The sequence below is a fragment of the Balaenoptera physalus genome, assembly GCF_965194825.1.
Source record: "Balaenoptera physalus genome assembly, chromosome: 3".
NCBI lineage: Eukaryota > Metazoa > Chordata > Mammalia > Artiodactyla > Balaenopteridae > Balaenoptera > Balaenoptera physalus.
Window position 1 is genome coordinate 8,906,522 of NC_138890.1, and position 18,506 is coordinate 8,925,027.

The window sequence follows — 18,506 nt, forward strand, 5'->3', positions numbered from 1 at the left end:
CCAATGGAAGAGACCTGTGACTAGATGGAAATTTGCTCTAGGCAGAGATTACAAATCACTAGGAAAAGGATGGATTAATCCAGAGGATCTTATATTTTTTTGGTCTTGAGACCCCTTTACCCTTTTAAAAATTAATGAGGATAGGGAGGGGGATGACTGGGCGGAGCACAGAGGATTTTTAGGGCCGTGAAAATACTCTGTATGATACTGTAATGATGAATGTATGTCATACATTTCTCCAAACCCATAGAATGTACGCCAAGAGTGAACATTAACGTAAGCTGTGGATTTTAGGTGATAATGATGTGTCAATATAGGTTCATCAATTGTACACAAATTCACCACTTTGGTGGTGGATGTTAATGATGGGGGATACTATGCATGTGGGAGGGGGAGGGGTATATGAGAAATCTATGTCATGAACCTAAAACTGCTCTAAAAAAAATTAAATCTTTTTAAAAAAAATTAATGGGGACCCTAATGAGCTGTTGTTTATGGGGATAGAGATTATATCTATTTATATTTACTGAATTGGAAATTAAAACTGAGCAAAATTTTTAAATATTTAACTAAATTAAATTGGTTAATAAATCTACTAAATGTTAAAATAAATAACCTATTTTATTAAAAAATAACTATATGCATATTTTTAAAACAAAGTAGTGCAAAGAATGGCATTGTTTTACATTTTTGTAAAACCTACTGTCTGGTGTAATGAAAGACAGCTGTATTCTCACATCAGGCTTCTGCAATCAATCTGTTGCAATATGCTGTTTTGGTTGAAGTATGTGAAGAAAAGCCAGACTCACAAAGATACATAGTTGGAAAAGGGAGGAGTGTCATAGCCTTTTCAGCTAATTGGGGATATTTTACTTTGTTACTATACCAAAACTCAACAAGTGGTGGTATATTAAAGTTAGTTACAATGTTGAATATGAAACTGTATCAATAAACTTTTCATACTCTGTTACATTGAAACCCATTGGTCTATCTTACAAATTTTAATTGATCTTTTATGACTGATTTTGTAACATCATGCATTGGTCTTTAGGAAAATATTGATATGCTGAGTTATTACATTTCACTCTACAGTATTTTTAAAATATATGTTAATAATATCACCACTGATCTCATCAGGAAAACCTTTAAATATTGAAAAGTTGTCAGGCTCATGGTGGTGAATAAAAGTTTCCTAAATGTCTAAGTTTTGCTTAAAAGCTCAAATATTATCATTGGCAACACACTGTTAATTTTCCTCCAAGTGACCACTCACTGCGTTTGTTTCTGAGAAAAATACATGGCATATATCCTAATCTGAGTAATTAATAATCAGCAATTATTCAAGTAAAAATTGTGTTCATGAAAAAAGTCAGCAGTTCTACCTCCACTCAAACAACTGTACATTACCTCAAGTACCATCATTCTCCAGCATGCAATAGAAGTGCTCTATGCAAGCGTCCCATTTCACCACCCAGAATATTAGAAAGACCTGCTGTAGGGCTAAGCTTTAACACAATTACTACTTTCACTGCTTCTTCAAGGACATTCTTAAGTGAAACTGTTTTAACATTGAGTGTGTGTGTGGTGGTGAGGAATACAGTGACAACCACTACCACAATATAGTGACACTGCACTGATTCCTGCTAAGGGGCCAGCAGTTTTACCCACTGTTTTTGTACCAATAGTGCACAGACAACACAGCACAAATGAGAAGGGCAAATAATGCCTTAGAATTATTATGAAAATAGTTTATCTCATGGATACCCTAAAAGGTTCTTGGGGATCCCCAGGGGATCACATTTTGAGAACCACTGGACTACTCAATAAATGGAGCTGGGACACCTGGTTATCCAAATGAAAAAAATTAAACCTACCTCACATCATAAACAAAAATAAATTCCAGATTGTTTTTTTTTAAGCTAAATATGAAAAGTAGACCTTCCAGAAGAAAATACAGTAGGGTATCTTACTGATCGCAGCGTAAGATTTCTTAAGCAAGACACAAAACACCACAAACTATAAGTAGATTCATAATTCTGATGACTTTAAAATAATGATGATGATGATGATGATAATAATAATAAATTCTGAACATCAGAAAACACCATACCTCAGATGTAAGAACTCCTGCACTCAGTAAGATGAAGACAATCCAGCAGGAAAATGGGCAAAGATATGAACAGGCAATTCACGAAAGGCAAATGGTAAATAAACAAGAAAAAAGCTCAATCTCACTATTAATCATGGTAACACAAACTGAAACCAATAATTCACACCCATCATAAAGACAAACATGTAAGAGTCTGACAATAGCAAGTACGGATACGGACACTGAGCAATAGCAACAATGCTGGTGGGAGTGAGAACTGGAACAATCATCTTGAAGAACAAACTGGCAATATCTAGTAACAGTGAATATTCCCCAGACCCAGCAGTTCAACTCCTAGGGAAACTCCTGCATGTGTACACAAAGAGCCATGCACAACAATGAACATTGCAGCACTGTTTGTAAGAGTAGAAAACTGGAAACAAGCTAAATACCAAGGAAGAGGTAGATGGATAAGTAAACACTGTCCAACAAAACTTTCGGTGATCACAGAAGTATTCTTTATCTAAGCTGTCTAATGCAGTAGCCACTAGCCACAGGTGTCTATTAAACATATGAAATGTGGCTAAGTGACTGGGGAATTGAATTTTTCATTTAATTTTGATTAACTGAAATATAAATAGCCACATGTGGCTAATGGTTACTACATCAGACAGCACAGCCATACACCAGTGAAAATAAACGACTAGAGCTATACACGTGTCACATATATACCTCTCAAAAGCATTATGTTTGGGGCTTCCCTAATGGCACAGTGGTTAAGACTCCGCCTGCCAATGCAGGGGACACAGGTTCGAGCCCTGGTTCGGGAAGATCCCACATGCCGCAGAGCAACTAAGCCCGTGCGCCACAACTACCGAGCCTGCACTCTAGAGCCCGCGCACCACAACTACTGAAGCCCACGCATCACAACTACTGAAGCCCGCGCACCCTAGAGCCCGTGCTCCACAAGAGAAGCCACCGCAATGAGAAGCCCACGCACCGCAACAAATAGTAGCCCCCACTCGCTGCAACTAGAGAAAGCCTGCGCACAGCAACGAAGAACCAATGCATTCAAAAATAAATAAATAAATAAATTTATTATTTTTTTAAAGCATTATGTTTGACCCAAAAAAAGGAGCTTCAGAAGATAGGGCTGGGGGACTTCCCTGGTGGCGCAGTGGTTAAGAATCCGCCTGCCAATGCAGGGGACACGGGTTCGATCCCTGGTCCGGGAAGATCCCACATGCCGTGGAGCAACTAAGCCTGTGCACCACAACTACTGAGCCTGTGCTCTAGAGCCCATGCGCCGCAACTACTAAAGCCTGCGTGCCTAGAGCCCGTGCTCCACAACAAGAGTAAGCCACCGCAATGAGAAGCCCGCACACTGTAACAAAGAGTAGACCCCCCTTGCCGCAACTAGAGAAAAAGCCTGCGCGCAGCAACGAAGACCCAACGCAGCCAAGATTAATTAATTAATTATTTTTTTTTAAAAAATGAAGGTAGGGCTGGGACCAGAGTGAAGCAAGCTAGGTGTCTAGAATGAAAATTTTAGGAGGCACTCACCCTCAGAGTCATGTAGGTACAGGTTGGCACTTGTGTGACTTGGAGGGTGTCTCCTCAAATGTTGTGACCTTGCTTTCCTCATCCTAGTTCCAGCCCTGTCGGGATATATGTGGTATGATACTGTGTTGGGGGTCCCCAAGATCATCCCTGACTCACTAGGAGGATTCACAGGATTTAGCATATAGCCTACTCAGGGTATGATTTCTTTTTTGTTGTTGTTCTTTGTTTTGTTTTGGTTTGGTTTTTTGCTTTTGTTTTTTTTTTTGGCCACACCATGCGGCATGTGGGATCTTAGTCCCCGACCAGGGATGGAACCTATGCCCCCTGAAGTGGAAGCTCAGAGACCTAACCACTGGACCACCACGGAATTCCCCAGAGTATGACTTCTTACAGTGAAAGGATACAAAGCAAAATCAGCCAAGGGAAAAGGTGCATGGGGCGAGGTCTGGAGGAAACCAGGCACAAGCTTCCAAGAGTCCTCTCCTAGTGGAGTTACAAAGGACGTGCTTAGTTCCTACAGCAGAGCTGTGACAACACGTGTGAAATGTTGTCCACCAGGAAAGCTCCTTAGAGATACAGTGCCCAGGGTATTGGGGTGGGGGTGGGGGCAGCTGGTCAAGTACCAAACTTCCAGACTCCAGAAGGAAAGCAGGTGTTCGACACAAATCACATTGTTTGTACAATTTAGGCACCATGAGCCCCTTGTATTATTTAGGGAATGGTGTGAACCCTCCTGAAATCCAAGTTCCTAGACACCAGCCAAGGGCCAACCTTGCAAACAGGCCTTTCTAAGGAGAGCAGTCTCAGGCCTGCTATAGTTGACTCTTTTGTATAGAGTTGTAGAACATGACATACAATACTATACATAGTTTAAAGGCACATATTAAAGATATACAAACGTGCACTGAAAAATAAACACCAAAACCAGGATTGTAGTTACATCTGAAAACAAGGGGAGAGGAACGGGTTTGAGGCTGGGGTATATAAGACCTTTCAATTGCATCACTAATGTTTTACTTCTTAAGCTGGGTAACGGGTAAAAACATATTTGTCATAGCATTCCTTATGCTTGTTTTTGAGTGTGAGTGCACCTGAAATACTACATAAGAAAAATGATGACTTATCTCCTAATTACCATATGCGCTACTAACAGTTCATGTTTATGGTGTTTATGGAGTACTCTTCACATTCCAGGTACTATGCTAAGTCCTTTATATGGATTTACTCTTTTAAAAAAATTTATTGAACACTTCCTATGCTAAGCTCTGGCAATACACTGAGAGTTCAGTGTGAGACAGGTGAGATCTCTGTCCTCAACCAACTTTCAGTCTACTGAGGGATGATGAGAGATAAAAAGCACAATTAGGGAGTTCCCTGGTGGTCTAGTGGTTAGCATTCGGTGCTTCCACTGCTGTGGCCCAGGTTCAATCCCTGGTAGGGGAACTGAGATCCCGCAAGCCGTGTGGCCAAAAAAAAAAAGCACAATTAAAATCAACATATCTACAGATTCTGGTAAGTGCTCCTAAGATAATAAATAAAGCAGGCTTTTGTAATTAATGAAGGTCTACTTTAACTAGGGTGGTCCAAGAAGGCTTCTTTGGGAGAGACATTTGAGGTGAACCATAAATGATGAGAATGAGACAGCCACGCAATTATATGAAGGAAGCACATTCCAGGCAGAGGGAACAGCAAGTGCAAAACCCTGCAGCAGGAATAAGTTTGGTGTGTTGAAAGACGGGAAATGAAGTCAGCAGGGCTTGAGAGTGGTGACAAGAGGGAGACTGGTAGCTGAGGCTTGAGAGGTCAGCTGAAGCCAGTGTGCAGGGCCTCCTAAGCCACAGTAAAGATCTTAAGTTGCATTCTAAGTATGATAAGCCTTTGAAGGTTTTAAGCAGGGTAATGACATGATCTGGCTTACAACTGAAGATTATTCAGCCAGCTGTAGGGAGAAGGCATTATAGACAGGGCCATTTTCTTCATTAGCACCACAGACGTAATGCTCACGGCTGATGAGCTTTTCAGAGGCTATGAAAAGGTTGGGGCTGGGGATAAAGGAAAAAAAGTTCCACGATGCAAAAAGAAAACTACGAAGTTGTAATGAATAAATGTTTAATTAAATGTCTAGAAAACATATCATAACAACTTCATTCATCAAATTTCGTATTCATAAACAATCGAATTACATTTGGAAATAATTTTGAAAATTAGATTTTCTCAAGTCACAAAAATTCCCAAGGATGCCCAGTGACTGCCAAGAAATCATAACCAATTGTAATGTGAATTTTCATGCAGCCAAATCGTTTCAATGGGGGAAAAAAATCCTTTCGATTAAAAAAAAAAATTTTTTTTTTTTTTTTACTTAATGTGAGATAGAGATACAAATAATAATAATAATGCCTAGCATCATGAGGCCACAGAGGAGGCTGGATAAGAAATGCTAGTGGCTTGCTCAACCCACCCCCACCTCTGGGAGGGGTGAAGGGCTGGAGATTGAGCTCAATCACCAATGGTCAGTGATTTAATCAATCATGCCTAATGGAGCCTCCGTAACAACCCAAAAGGACAGGGTTCAGAGAGCTTCTGGGTTGGTGAACACGTGGAGAATGGGGAGAGAGAGCGCGCTCAAAGAGCATGGAAGTTCAGAGACCGTGGAAGTTCCACACACCACCCCCCTTTCCCCATACCTTGCCCTCTACATCTCTTTCATCTGGTTCTTCCTGAGTTAGATCCTTCTATAATAAACCTGTAATCTAGTAAGTAAAAAAAAAAATGCTAGTGGCTTGAAACAGTACTGTTCAGGCTTACACTCTGAGTCTGAACACTGTCCAGGGAACCCTTGGAAAGGTTTCTCCCAGGAGAAGACATCTGAGCAGAGACCTGAATAACAAGAAGGCACCAGTCATGGCAAGAGCTGGAAGAAGAGATGGGGCTGCCATGTCAGATTTTTACGAAACTAAAAGAGGGTCAGTTTGGCTGGACTGAAGTTGGGGGCTGGGTGGGTAGTAAACAAAGCATGTAGAGTCTTGAAGACAATATTCTCATACTGAGAACAATAGAAAACCACTCACATTTTAAGTAGCGGGGGGGGGTGACTGATCCAATTTGTTTCAGATGTGCACTGTCCAATAGAGAAGCCACAGGGGATCACGAGCTCCTGAATGTGGCTAGTGCCGCTGTGAAACAGAACATTCCCGTCGCTTAACTTTCATCAATTAACATTTCAATTTAACACCGACAGAAGATTGAGCTCATGGGAAACTTTTAAGTATGCTGGGAACAGCTTGGGCATGTGAATCTACATTTCAACTGTAAATTTTATGAAACCTAAACTATTTCCGGTGAAAATGCAGCGTCCGGATCTCACAGATGTGGTATAAAGTGTAAAACACACAGGATTTCAAAGCCTTAGTACTAAGTAACAAAATGTAAGATACCTCAGTTGTATGTTTTTATACCGATCACATGTTGAAATGATATTGTGGCTATATTAATTTTAGTATATTAAAATTAATTTAACTTTTTAAAACTTTTTTTTTAACGTGGTTACTATAGAAAAGTGTAAAATTAGGTATGTTGCCGCTGGTGGAAGCACAGTGAGTGAGTGCGGAGGTCCCTCGAGTCTTCCAGACTGGGGGCCACGGTGGTCCGGCCTACGCCTGGGAGTGTGAAGAGAAGTTTCTAGATGTATCATGTAATCATAAGTCAGGACAGTCAATTTTCACGACCCCGTTCAATGGGCAGGGAAACGTGGCCTCGGGTAGTGAGTGGCAAAGGCCGGACTCGAACTCCCACTTACAGCGTTGTCCACATGAAACCTACCCAGAGGCTCTCGAGGGTGTAAGAACTGGATTCGAACCAGGCCCGACTCCCGGTCCCGGGATTCAGCGCGCCGCGTACCTGTCCCACCGTCTCCCCTCAAGGGTGAGTTAAACATTCACAACTTTCTCCCAGGCCGCTGGGCCTGAGGAGCCAGGAGCCCCTTCGAGCAACTTCCGGCAACGCTCACCAGCTGACAGACGCCAAAGGTACAAACGCTCCTCCTTCCTCTTCACACGCGACTCAACCGCGCCAGCAGCCGACTTCCGCTCCACTCCCACGAATCCCCGGCCGATTCTTCTCTCCTCCCGCCCCCGCAGCCAGCTCAGCCAATCACCTCTCACAGAATCTGCTTTATTCCCACCCCACTCCTGCCTGCCAATCACCGCAGGCCAAGCACCGCCCTTCTTTCCCTCTTAAGTGAGCGCCGCGCGCCACCGCTCGGCGGTTGGCTGCGCTGTCCCCAGCTGGATGCTTCTTCCCGGAAGGGCGGGGCTAAGCGCTGACTTCGCTGGTGCGGGGACCCTCAGGATTGGCCAAGAGGAGCCCTGCGCCGTGACCCCGCCCACCCCTCCCCAGACTTCCGAGTCGGAGACTCTGGGGATTGGTTCTCCGCGGACACCCAAAGACGCCAAGAGACGGTCCCGCCTCCTTCCCGCATCCCGGAGAGGGAGCTCCACGGATTGGTCCCGGGAGTCTCGGCGCGCGCAGACCGACGCTCCAGGATTGGCTGAGGGGGAGCTCGCGCAGTCGTGGAGCGTTGACTATGATTAGCCGGAGGGTGGGACCTGCTATTTGAAGGAGGCGCGCGGAGGAGACACGGACTTTAGATCGCGGTCGGAGGAAGCGGCAGCGGTTTCGCGCAACGCTGCTCCGCTGACCCGATAGGACCCAGACGCGGGCTCGGCCCCAGCTCTGGCCTCGGCTGCGACCCGACGAGGCGATGGCTAAGGTGTCGGTGTTGAACGTGGCGGTGCTGGAGAATCCGAGCCCTTTCCACAGCCCCTTCCGGTTCGAGATCAGCTTCGAGTGCAGTGAGGCCCTGGCAGACGGTGAGGCTGCGCCCGTGTGGAGACCCCCTCTCCCCTGGGCCAACCCCCACCTCCCCTTGGAGACAGCCCCGAGGCCAACCCTGTGAAACACACCCCCCCCTCCCCCAACCGAGATGTCCCGTGAACCAAACCCCCTCCCAGCCCCAACCTGTCTTTGGAGACTACCCCACCCCCACCCCCACCCCCACGGTTACTCCCGTTTTCCCCCGTGGAGACTTCATCATTCCCCTCTTTCTCCTGTGGCGCTCCTCCTGGGCACCTGTGTTCTATGTAGAAACCTTCTCAGTCTCCGTTCTTTAACTTGCAGAGACACTCAGCCACCCCGTCTTCCCTGTAGCAAGAAACGCCCCACTTTCTGTTTCTGTACGGGTAGACTGCCGTTGCAGCCACCCAGTCTTCCCCACCAATCCCCTCTCCCCTGTGGTGAGACACTCCCACCCCACTCTTTTCCTATGTCGATCCTAACCTCCAGGCCCCTCGAATTTCCCCAGTGGAAACCTCAGCCCCCTCCCCCATTTTCCCTGTGAAGATCCTCTCCCCCTGTGGCAAGACCTCACTCGTCCCCATCTCCCCATTTGTCTCCCCATAATCTCCTCCCCTACCTGCTGATACTTAACCCCAACCCCAGCTACTTCTGCTTGTTTTCTACCCCAAACCACATACCCTAGAACCTGGCTTCCCTCCTTAGTCTGGCCCCAACCCTCTACTCCACCCTGGGAGGCATGGCCTGGCTTCTGGCTCCAGTCTTTGAGGATAACCTGATCTCCCCAGCTCCTGTTCCTCCCGCCTCTCTGACTGTGGGCTTCAATGAACATACTCAAATCTGAGGGGTGGCATGGCCAGGCAAGCATTAGCTGGTTCCTACTGTTTGCCTGCCAGATTCCTGCTGACCTACTGCAGCAATGCTCCCGACATTTTTGATGGTCTGACCTAGTCTGGGGGGGTGGGTGTTCCAGGCTGAGCTGTGAAGGTATCTGGCTTCAAACAATCATCTGGGAGGTCACAACATTTTGTGCATCTTTTCCAAGGTGCTTTCACAGATGTACTTACTCATCTGTGTAACAAAGGTGGACATGGCTCTCATCTCACAGATGAGAAGATGGGAGCCACAAAGAGTAAAAGACCTTTCAAGTAAAGGTCTATAAAAATCGAAAAATCTGAGGTCATTCAGCGAGTCTTGGCACCACTTTCAGGAGGAAGTACTCCATTAGATCTCTTCTCCACTTGGTGGTTAAAAGAAAAGAAGAGGCAGCGGCTGAGGAGGTGGAGATCTGTGAGGCCAGGGTGTGCTAACCAGCACCTCTCAGTGGTAGGGGGGTGGTTTGCCTGCATATCGGCCCATGGACTAGCCTGGGGTTGATACAGTTTTGATGTGTGTGTGCTTGGGCTGGGCTATTGCACCAGTCTCTCCCCAGTTTCTCTCCTTTTTAAATTAAGGGGTCTCCTTGTGACTAACTATGGAATAAGCCCAGTTAAATCCTTTCTGGAACAAGGCAGGGTGTAAATAAATAAATAAGGTGTAGAATGACCCTGTGGAATAAGATTTTATTTTAAAGCCAGGAGGAGATGTAAGGAGCTAATAGGTTAAGGGATTCACAGTTCCCAGATGGCAGGAGATCGGGTTTCAATCAGCCTGTTTGTGCTCCTTGCATTTAAAAATGGTTGCATGGTCGTTATCTAGTACTTTAATTCCTACAAAGCTCCTGCTCTTATTACTTTAGTAATCTGTTTATAGAATCAGAGCAGGAAAGGCTAAAATCAACCTGCTGGTTATTATTTTTTAATAGAAAGAAATGGAATGACTTCTCCAAGGTCACACAGCCGGTTTGTAGAATTATTAGCCCTAGGTTTTGTCTCTGAGTTCTGTGTCCAGGGTTCTTTATCTTTGCTATAACCTGGGAAAGAAGGCATCCTATTTTAGAAGTGGAGCGTAAACAGGACTCAGAGGAGGGAAAGGGGGTGCTATTATTATTTATACCTGGACAATAAAGCTTTTGCTCAGAGAAATTCCAGTTGGAAAGCCAACTCTGGCCTAGAAATCTAGACTCTTTGGTTGTACCTGTTGAGCTGTCCTTCACTCTAACGTGCCAACTTCCTTTCTGCCTCTTCCCACAGAGCAGAGAGAATTTGTTTCCTGCCTCCCAGACAGATGGAATGGGCCTGGCTCTAGAAGTCTCTCAGATTCTGGAGGAATCTCAGTCTTGTTACCTGGTGACTTCAGACACTGGCAACTGAAGAGCTGAACACCCAATCCCCAGTCTGACCCATTTCTCAAGGGTTCTGAACCCCTTTTGCTCTCTTTTCTCCTCAGCATCTGGAAATAGATGCTTCCAAGGCATGGGTCTACATTCAATACATTGGGTGTGTTTTTCCCTTGTTTAGTTGAGAAATTCAACAGGTACTACTTGAATAAGTCTTGGAGCCAGATGTTCTGACCCACACCTAACACCCTGAGGTCAGGCCAAGGTTCATATGTATGATTACGAACAAAGGGAAAGTGATAAACAGAAAAAGACCTACTAGATAAGTTGTTGTTTTTATAAATTTATTTATTTATTTACTTTTGGCTGCCTTGGGTCTTCATTGCTGTGCCCAGGCTTTCTCTAGTTGCTGCAAACAGGGGCTACTCTTTGTTGTGGTGCATGGGCTTCTCACTGCGGTGGCTTCTCTTGTTGCAGAGCACGGGCTCTAGGCGTGCGAGCTTCAGAAGTTGTGGCTCGCGGGCTCTAGAGCGCAGGCTCAGTAGTTGTGGCGCAGAGGCTTAGTTGCTCCACAGCATGTGGGATCTTCCCGGACCAGGTCTCGAACCTGTGTCCCCTGCATTGGCAGACGGATTCTTAACCACTGCACCACCAGGGAAGTCCTGTCGTTTTTAAGGCAGGAAACAGATTCTCCAGCTAGTTCAACTACGATATATATATTTTTTTAACATGTCTTTCATCATATCATTGGTTTGGGTTTTGTTTTCATACATAGTAGAGCAGCATCTTGTGCAGTGGTTAGATTATAAAGTTAAGGCATAAAGACAAAGTGTAATGTAAGGAATTCCCTGGCAGTCCAGTGGTTAGGACTCTGCACTTCCACTGCAGGGGGCCCGGGTTCAATCTCTGGTCAGGGAACTAATCCCACAAGCCACATGGCATGGCCAAAAAGAAAGAAAAAGTAATGTAGTCAATTTACCCTTGAAATTACTCAGAATGTTAGGCACACAATGTTACATGTGTGCGACTGTGTCCCATATTCAGTAGGAGTGAGTTTGTGCTGTGTTGGTGATTGATGCCCCATATCTCATTCAAAAATGAAGTCACTTCAGTATGCTTCTGCTTAAGACACTTGAGCAGGTTTCAGGCAATTCCGATTTGTAGATCCTCATTTCAGTCATCTTCTGTCTTCCATAGGTGATCTTATCAGCTCCTCTAACCCTTGAGTATTTCTCTGCAGTCCTTGGTTAATTCTCTGGTTTCTTTCTGGCCTGTGTGGAGGGAGCCATCGTGACCCATTTGCTTGTCCACCTGCATTTCTCTCTTCTGGTCAGCCAACGTGCTTTCTTGGTAAACAAAATCTTTGTTTAGGTTTTGCTAACAGTATTTTTTTTTTTTTGGCTGCACCATGCAGCTTGTGGGATCTCAGTTCCCCAACCAGGGTTTGAACCCGGGCCACAGCAGTGAAAGCCCAGAATCCTAACCACTAGGACACCAGGGAACTCCCTTGCCGACAGTACTGAATGCTGAGAGCCCACGGCATACACCACGGCCTGCTCTATTAAAATCTCCTTTTTGTCTCCCCCTGCAGCACATTAGTTAATGCACACATGTGTGACTCCCCTGGTGATGGGGGAAAAGGCCAGAAGGAAAGATATCAAATGATAGAGCTATGTTAGAAAGGTGAGAACAGAGCTAGCTTGTTTTCTGTTCTTCCAAAAACGTTATTTCTGGTTGTGTCACTACTTGTAACAAAAATAAATCAGTAAACTTAACTCCTCCCTGCAAATAATAAGAGACTGGAGTTTGACTGAACCCCAGTGAGCCCAATGGCCACCACCTCCTACAGATCTGTTAGGGTCCCTGAGTAGAAGGCCTGGGTGTCAGCTGCAAAAGGACAGGAGGCAAGTGTATCGAGAAAGGGATGGAGCCCAGGTGACAAACCTCCATAGTCATGGCCCGGCATTGCTGTGCTTCCAAAGTTGAGTGCTCTTGTGGTACACTAGACCAAGGAACAGGGCAGCTTCTAAGACAGTTTGCTTCCTGTGAAAATCACAGCTTGTGAAACTTTCCCTGGCTGCTGGAGCCATAGGTTGTGTAATTTCAAAGAACCTAAAATAAGTTTCAGGTCTCCTGCCAAATTTCCGTGTAGTAGCATGACCTTGCCCCTGATACACTTGGACCTCCTGCAAGAGGCCGCAGTCACTGGGAATTTCCTGTGATTGACGGGCAGGGTCTCATTGAGCACTTTCCCTTTTATCTTTCCGGAACATGCCCAGGAATGTGAGTCCCCTACTGGATGGGATGCAAGAAAATTGGGGTTCAGAGGATGGCCTTATGATGCCATATTTGTTGACTGAATCACTGTCGCCCTTATGTCTGAGAGCAGGCATGACTTGGTGCCGGATCTGGAGGACCCGGGGACTGGCTGGCTCCCCCAGCGACCTTATCTTCCCCTCCTGCCGGCTGGCTGTCCTACTGGATTGCAATCTGCTGCCCTGCCCCAGTTGTCGAGGGATCTACTCAGTTCGGTGGCACCGGTCCCTGTGTGTGAAAGAGGATGCTGCTTCCTATCCCAGCACCCAGTGGGCAGGGCCCTCAAATGGCCCAACTTCCTGCTGTTCCCTCCTCAGCACGCCTCCATGCCTCTGTCACGTGGCTCTTAATTCAACCTCTGCCATACGGTTCACCCTCAGGCTCTGAGAGGCCCAAGTTTCCCCGGAGGTGCAGAGTCAAGGTCGCCTGGCAAAGCTAGGCCCACAGGAGAAATTTCCCCACCGGAAATAGAGCTTCGCGCCTGCCCCAGTGATCGGGACCGCAGTGCCTGGCACTTAGTGCCCAGGGGGTGTCAGGTGTCCTTGAGAATGAAAATCTATCAATAGGGCTTCCCTGGTGGCGCAGTGGTTGAGAATCTGCCTGCCAATGCAGGGGACACGGGTTCGAACCCTGGTCTGGGAAGATCCCACATGCTGCGGAGCACCTAGACCCGTGAGCCACAACTGCTGAGCCTGCGCGTCTGGAGCCTGTGCTCCGCAACAAGAGAGGCCGCGATAGTGAGAGGCCCGCGCACCGCGATGAAGAGTGGCCCCTGCTTGCCGCAACTAGAGAAAGCCCTCGCACAGAAACAAAGACCCAACACAGCCAAAAATAAATTAATTTTTTAAAAAAATCTATCAATATATTAAGGACCTATCCAAAACTAACATGAGAAGGCCCTTTCCCAGCCTTCTTGCTGTCAAGCTGTTTCAGTTCTTAACACCCTGTATCCTTGCAGACCTGGAGTGGAAGATCATTTACGTAGGCTCAGCCGAGAGTGAAGAGTTTGATCAAATCCTAGACTCAGTGCTGGTCGGCCCTGTCCCAGCAGGGAGACACATGTTCGTCTTTCAGGTAAGAAAGACTAGGCCTTAGGCCTTGACACCTAGAAACATCCTCTTCTACCCAAAAGCACACAGAATGGTTCATTGGTCAAAGTTCAAGTTCAAATCCTGGCTCTGCTCTCAAGCACTGTCTGACCTCAAAGGTACTTCAGACACCTCCCTCTCCTCCACCGCTATGTCATAACTGTTACCATGAGCCACTGATTTACAGTTGGTTCTCATTACTCACGGGAGTTACGTTCTGTAAAGTTGCTGCAGACACTGAATTAGTGAATTAGTGAATACTACATCATTGCCCCTAGAGGAAATACAGCGTTATTTTCCTGCGAGTCACATTTTTAACAACCAGTCAATACATAATCTTGTTTTATGTTTTTCTGTTTAAAGACAACTTATTTTGTATTGTTGATTTATTCACATTGACCACATGGCCCACATCACTAGAACTCATGCCTGAACAAAGCTTATCTAACACACATGTTTTCTCTATGAGGTACATCCCTTCTTGCTTTTAGAAACAGGGCAGCACTCAGCACTACGCTTTGGGGTCCTTGTAAACAGCAAAATTACCAACAAAAATGCAGAAACCGTGGCCCTGAGACCGCAAAAAAGACACGTGTTTACAGCCTGAGAGTGCCTTGTTCTACCTCAGCTGGGAACGTGCACACTGAGCTACTCAAATCCCACCCCTTCTCTGTGCATGTCCTTAAATGACCGTGAAAGCCCCTGAATATTGATTTGGGGGTTACAAATACATTGTAGCAAGTAGTCGAATTGGCAAATACGGAATGCATGAATAATGAGGACCCACTGTAGCTGCTAAATAGCTCTAATCCAGCATCACAGGGGTTGTTGTCAGAAATGCAGGCTTCATGTGATTCTTAGGCACACTAAAGTTTGAGAGTCTCTGCTCAAATCCATTCACTTACCTGATCTTGGCTATCCCCGCCCCAATCTAAGCAACCTCATCCCATCACCTAAGCCCTCACCCACCCATATCCAATCCACCTAACCTACCCCCTACCCCACAGCCAGGACCGGTTTCCTAGGCATGCGACCCATGCAGTCACACTGGGCCCCACTCTTGGTATGATGTTCTGCTGTCACTGGCTGAAACTTACTAATTTTTGAACATGAGGCCTTGTGTTTTCATTTGTTTGTTGCTTTTTTTTTTTTTTTTTTGGCTGTGTTGGGTCTTTGTTGCTGCGTGCAGGCTTTCTCTAGTTGCGGCGGTGCTACTCTTCCTTGCGGCACGCGGGCTTCTCATTGCAGTGGCTTCTCTTGTTGCGAAGCGCAGGCTCAGTAGTTGTGGCGCACGGGCTTAGTTGCTCCGCGGCACGTGGGGTCTTCCCGGACCAGGGCTCAAACCCATGTCCCCGGCATTGGCAGGCGGATTCTTAACCACCAGGGAAGTCCCTCGTGTTTTCATTTGTGTTGGTCTCATTTTGCACCAATCGTATAGCCGATCCTGTCCTTAACAACACACCCCACATCTGTCCGCTCTCTCTTCTTCTCTACTGCCTGATCTAAGCCACTGTCCTCTCTCCAGGATGACCTCTGTAGCCTCCTGCCTAGTCTCCGTGCTCCCGCTTAGCCCTCTTCCTATCGCAGCTCCACTGGCCTCCAGGGTCGTCTTTTCAGACAGCAGGAGTGATGCCACACTTACCTCCTGCTAAACATTCTCGATCTTTCCCAAGCCCTTAACTGACTGGTACCTACCTGCTCACCTGTTCAGCCTCATTTTATACCGCTCTCCCCCTTGCTTACTACACTCCTCCTCAACACCATATACTCCTCCTTGATGACACCTGTCACATTCGGCACTTTACAGACATTTGTGTGATTGATTCTGTCTTCACCACTGGACTGAAAACCCCTGAGGGCAGAGACCCATACTTTTGGTTCAGTAAATATACGTTGCTTGAGAATCGTATTACCGGTCAAGGTGTGACTGGCAATCAGTGCTAAGGCCCAGCCTGTGTTTCCCCTAGGCCGATGCCCCCAACCCATCCCTCATCCCTGAGACTGACGCCGTGGGTGTGACTGTGGTCCTCATCACCTGCACCTACCACGGACAGGAGTTCACCCGAGTGGGCTACTACGTCAACAATGAGTACCCTAACCCTGAGCTGCGGGAGAACCCACCCCCAAAGCCAGACTTCTCTCAGGTGGGTCCTTTCTCCACACTTCCTGCTTCAGACAGGCTGGCTCCTTTGCACCTGGGGGTAGTTGAGTCGTTGGAATTGGGAGCCAAGGTCACTTCTTAAGGATTTCAAGTAGTGCTCAGCTCTTGCAGCGCCGGGCTAGAACAGGAAAGAGAGAGGTCTTTGTTTCTCAGAATTTTGCCTCGCAGAATCAAGATTAGATAGGCCCCGGCCCTAAATCATGGTGCACAGGCATTCCTTAGAGTTCTACACATATTGTTGGTGGTGATGGAATAAACAAGGTCTGCTCTTCCTGGGCTTGGGGCGGGATCTGAGAGTGCCCTGCTCTGTGGGAGTAATGCGAGGGCATGCTAACAAGGGTTGACGTTCCTTTTCCTGCCCCAGCTCCAGCGGAACATCTTGGCCTCAAACCCCCGGGTGACCCGCTTCCACATCAACTGGGACAACAACACGGACAGGCTGGAGGCCATAGAGAACCACGACCCAGCCCTGGGCTGCGGCTTCCCCCTCAGCTGCACTCCCATCAAGGGCTTAGGTCTCCCTGGCTGCATCCCTGGGCTCCTCCCTGAGAACTCCATGGACTGCATCTAACTGTGGGACTCTACGCCCTACCTGGGCCCAGCTGGGACTGCGGCCAGTCTCCTGGCACATCTGGAGGGGGCAGCCGGGCCTACAAGAGAGTCTCAGGGAGGCCACATGGAGGACTTTGGGGCCATCAACTATATCCAGGCCAGTCAAACTTGACACCAAGGAAGGAAGGGGCTTCAGGTCTCTCTCTCCCAGCCCCGGCCCAGAGGATCATCTCACCTCTACTGCCCAGGCCTGAAAGAAGCAGGTACTTCAGTTCTTAATTCTTTCTCTCTTGTGTCCTTTCTCGCTTCCACACACATTATAAACTCCACCTGCGGGCCATTGTGCCACCGCACTCCAATAGTACCGTTGACCCAAAGCTCTTCCCACAGACCTCCCTGGCCTGCCTTGAGGCTTTCTTGGTCTATGCCTGGCAAGGCTTCAGCCCTGTTGGGCCAAAGGCTCTGTCATTCATTTTCCTTCCCAAACATCTGAGCAGATCCACCCAGCTTTCTGGAGTCACAGGCCAGGAGTCTTGGTAGCAGGTGGACCCGGACACAATTTCTGTCCTTCTCCTAGGATGATTTTTAGGTCTTTTCAGTCCAGTAGCCCTCTGGAAAACTCTGTTCCCAAAAGGGTGATGAGCAGGATGCTGAGAAAAGATGGTTGATGCTTCTCTCAGTCACAACCACCTTCCTGCTGCCTCCCAACTGGATCTGGCTTTCCCTGGAGGCTGCCCTTGTGAGAAGGTGGTATGTTGGAGGGGCCTTTTGTGCTCTGTCTCAGTATTGGTATCAGGGCCCCTCTGCTTCTGGCTGCCTTGATCTGCCCTCTGCTAAGACCTCATGCTCTCAGAGGCCGCAGTGCAGACAAGAGAAGCAGTAGGGACCCTGAAAACCTTCCCCCCTCCGCCACGCTCCCCACCCTTGCCCGCATCCCCTCGCTGCTACATGGATGCTGTTGTGTTTGCAGTTTGTCTGTTAAAGTGTTTTTATATTAAATATGTTTGGTTGGTCTAAAAATAAAAGGCACTTCATCTAGACTGTTTCGGCTTTTGTCTTGGGTAGACTGAGGCAGTTCGTCCATCTCTCCTCATGACTGGGCAGCCTCCGTCCCCAGCCAGCAGGATGACGGCTCCTTGTGCCCTTGCTCAGCTTCTTACTCTAGTCTTGCTTGTTATAGTTGTATTCCAGACTGAGGTCCAGGGAGGGGTTTTTCTTTGTCAAAACTTAAGCAGCCCATCTGTTCTGTAGATAGAGCATAACCAGTGATTGTTCAGACTTTGACCTTGACCCACAGAAATTAGTTAACATTGTACTCCAAGGATACACACGGCAACACTTTTAGTAGATTTTACTTAGCCTTACTTTGTAACTCCACAGCCCCAGGTGGAGTGGTTTGGCTGATGAGCCATTTCCCCACAATTCACAGAAAATCATAGACTCTTCCCTCCCTGAGACTATGGTGGACTTAGGAACATGGGTCCAGACAGCTGCTGGGTGGGGTGCAGGTTGTATACAAGTCCAGAGGCAAAGCAGTGAATTGGCTTGTAGACCTGAGACGAGCTAGCCTCCCCAAGCCAAGGAGAGCTGGTTCATCCAGTCTCCTGCCCATCGTGTCACTTCCTGTTTGGGCCTTCCTCTACTTCAGTGGTTCTCAACTGGGGGCAG

General features: G+C 47.1%; 1 protein-coding gene and 1 long non-coding RNA gene across 4 annotated transcripts in view; one reads left to right on the forward strand and one right to left on the reverse strand.

Moving 5' to 3' along the window:
- The window catches only part of LOC309658324, a 46,371-nt gene extending 38,328 nt beyond the window's left edge, over positions 1–8,043 (reverse strand). For 2 of the 3 annotated variants that reach the window (XR_014262189.1, XR_014262190.1), the window contains exons 1-2: positions 7,472–8,043; positions 6,721–6,825 (exon numbers count right to left, since the gene is read on the reverse strand). This is a non-coding gene — a long non-coding RNA (uncharacterized lncRNA). The remainder of the gene's footprint in view (positions 1–6,720; positions 6,826–7,471) is intronic. The other variant, XR_014262191.1, reaches the window with a different exon arrangement.
- Positions 8,044–8,257: 214 nt separating this feature from the next.
- On the forward strand, positions 8,258–17,878 carry ASF1B (anti-silencing function 1B histone chaperone). The gene is made up of 4 exons (XM_082456744.1): positions 8,258–8,520; positions 13,996–14,111; positions 16,093–16,269; positions 16,651–17,878. Exons 1-4 carry the CDS (start codon positions 8,412–8,414, stop codon positions 16,855–16,857), a joined length of 609 nt encoding a protein of 202 aa, XP_082312870.1. The 5' UTR covers positions 8,258–8,411; the 3' UTR covers positions 16,858–17,878.
- The last annotated feature ends 628 nt before the right edge of the window (positions 17,879–18,506 follow it).

Bases quoted from the DNA above. Each gene is read 5' to 3' on its own strand.
- ASF1B (XM_082456744.1), top strand. From the start codon at position 8,412: ATGGCTAAGGTGTCGGTGTTGAACGTGGCGGTGCTGGAGAATCCGAGC. The intron at 14,112-16,092 runs GTAAGAAAGACT...TGTTTCCCCTAG, and splicing joins GACACATGTTCGTCTTTCAG to GCCGATGCCCCCAACCCATC. The intron at 16,270-16,650 runs GTGGGTCCTTTC...TTCCTGCCCCAG, and splicing joins CAAAGCCAGACTTCTCTCAG to CTCCAGCGGAACATCTTGGC.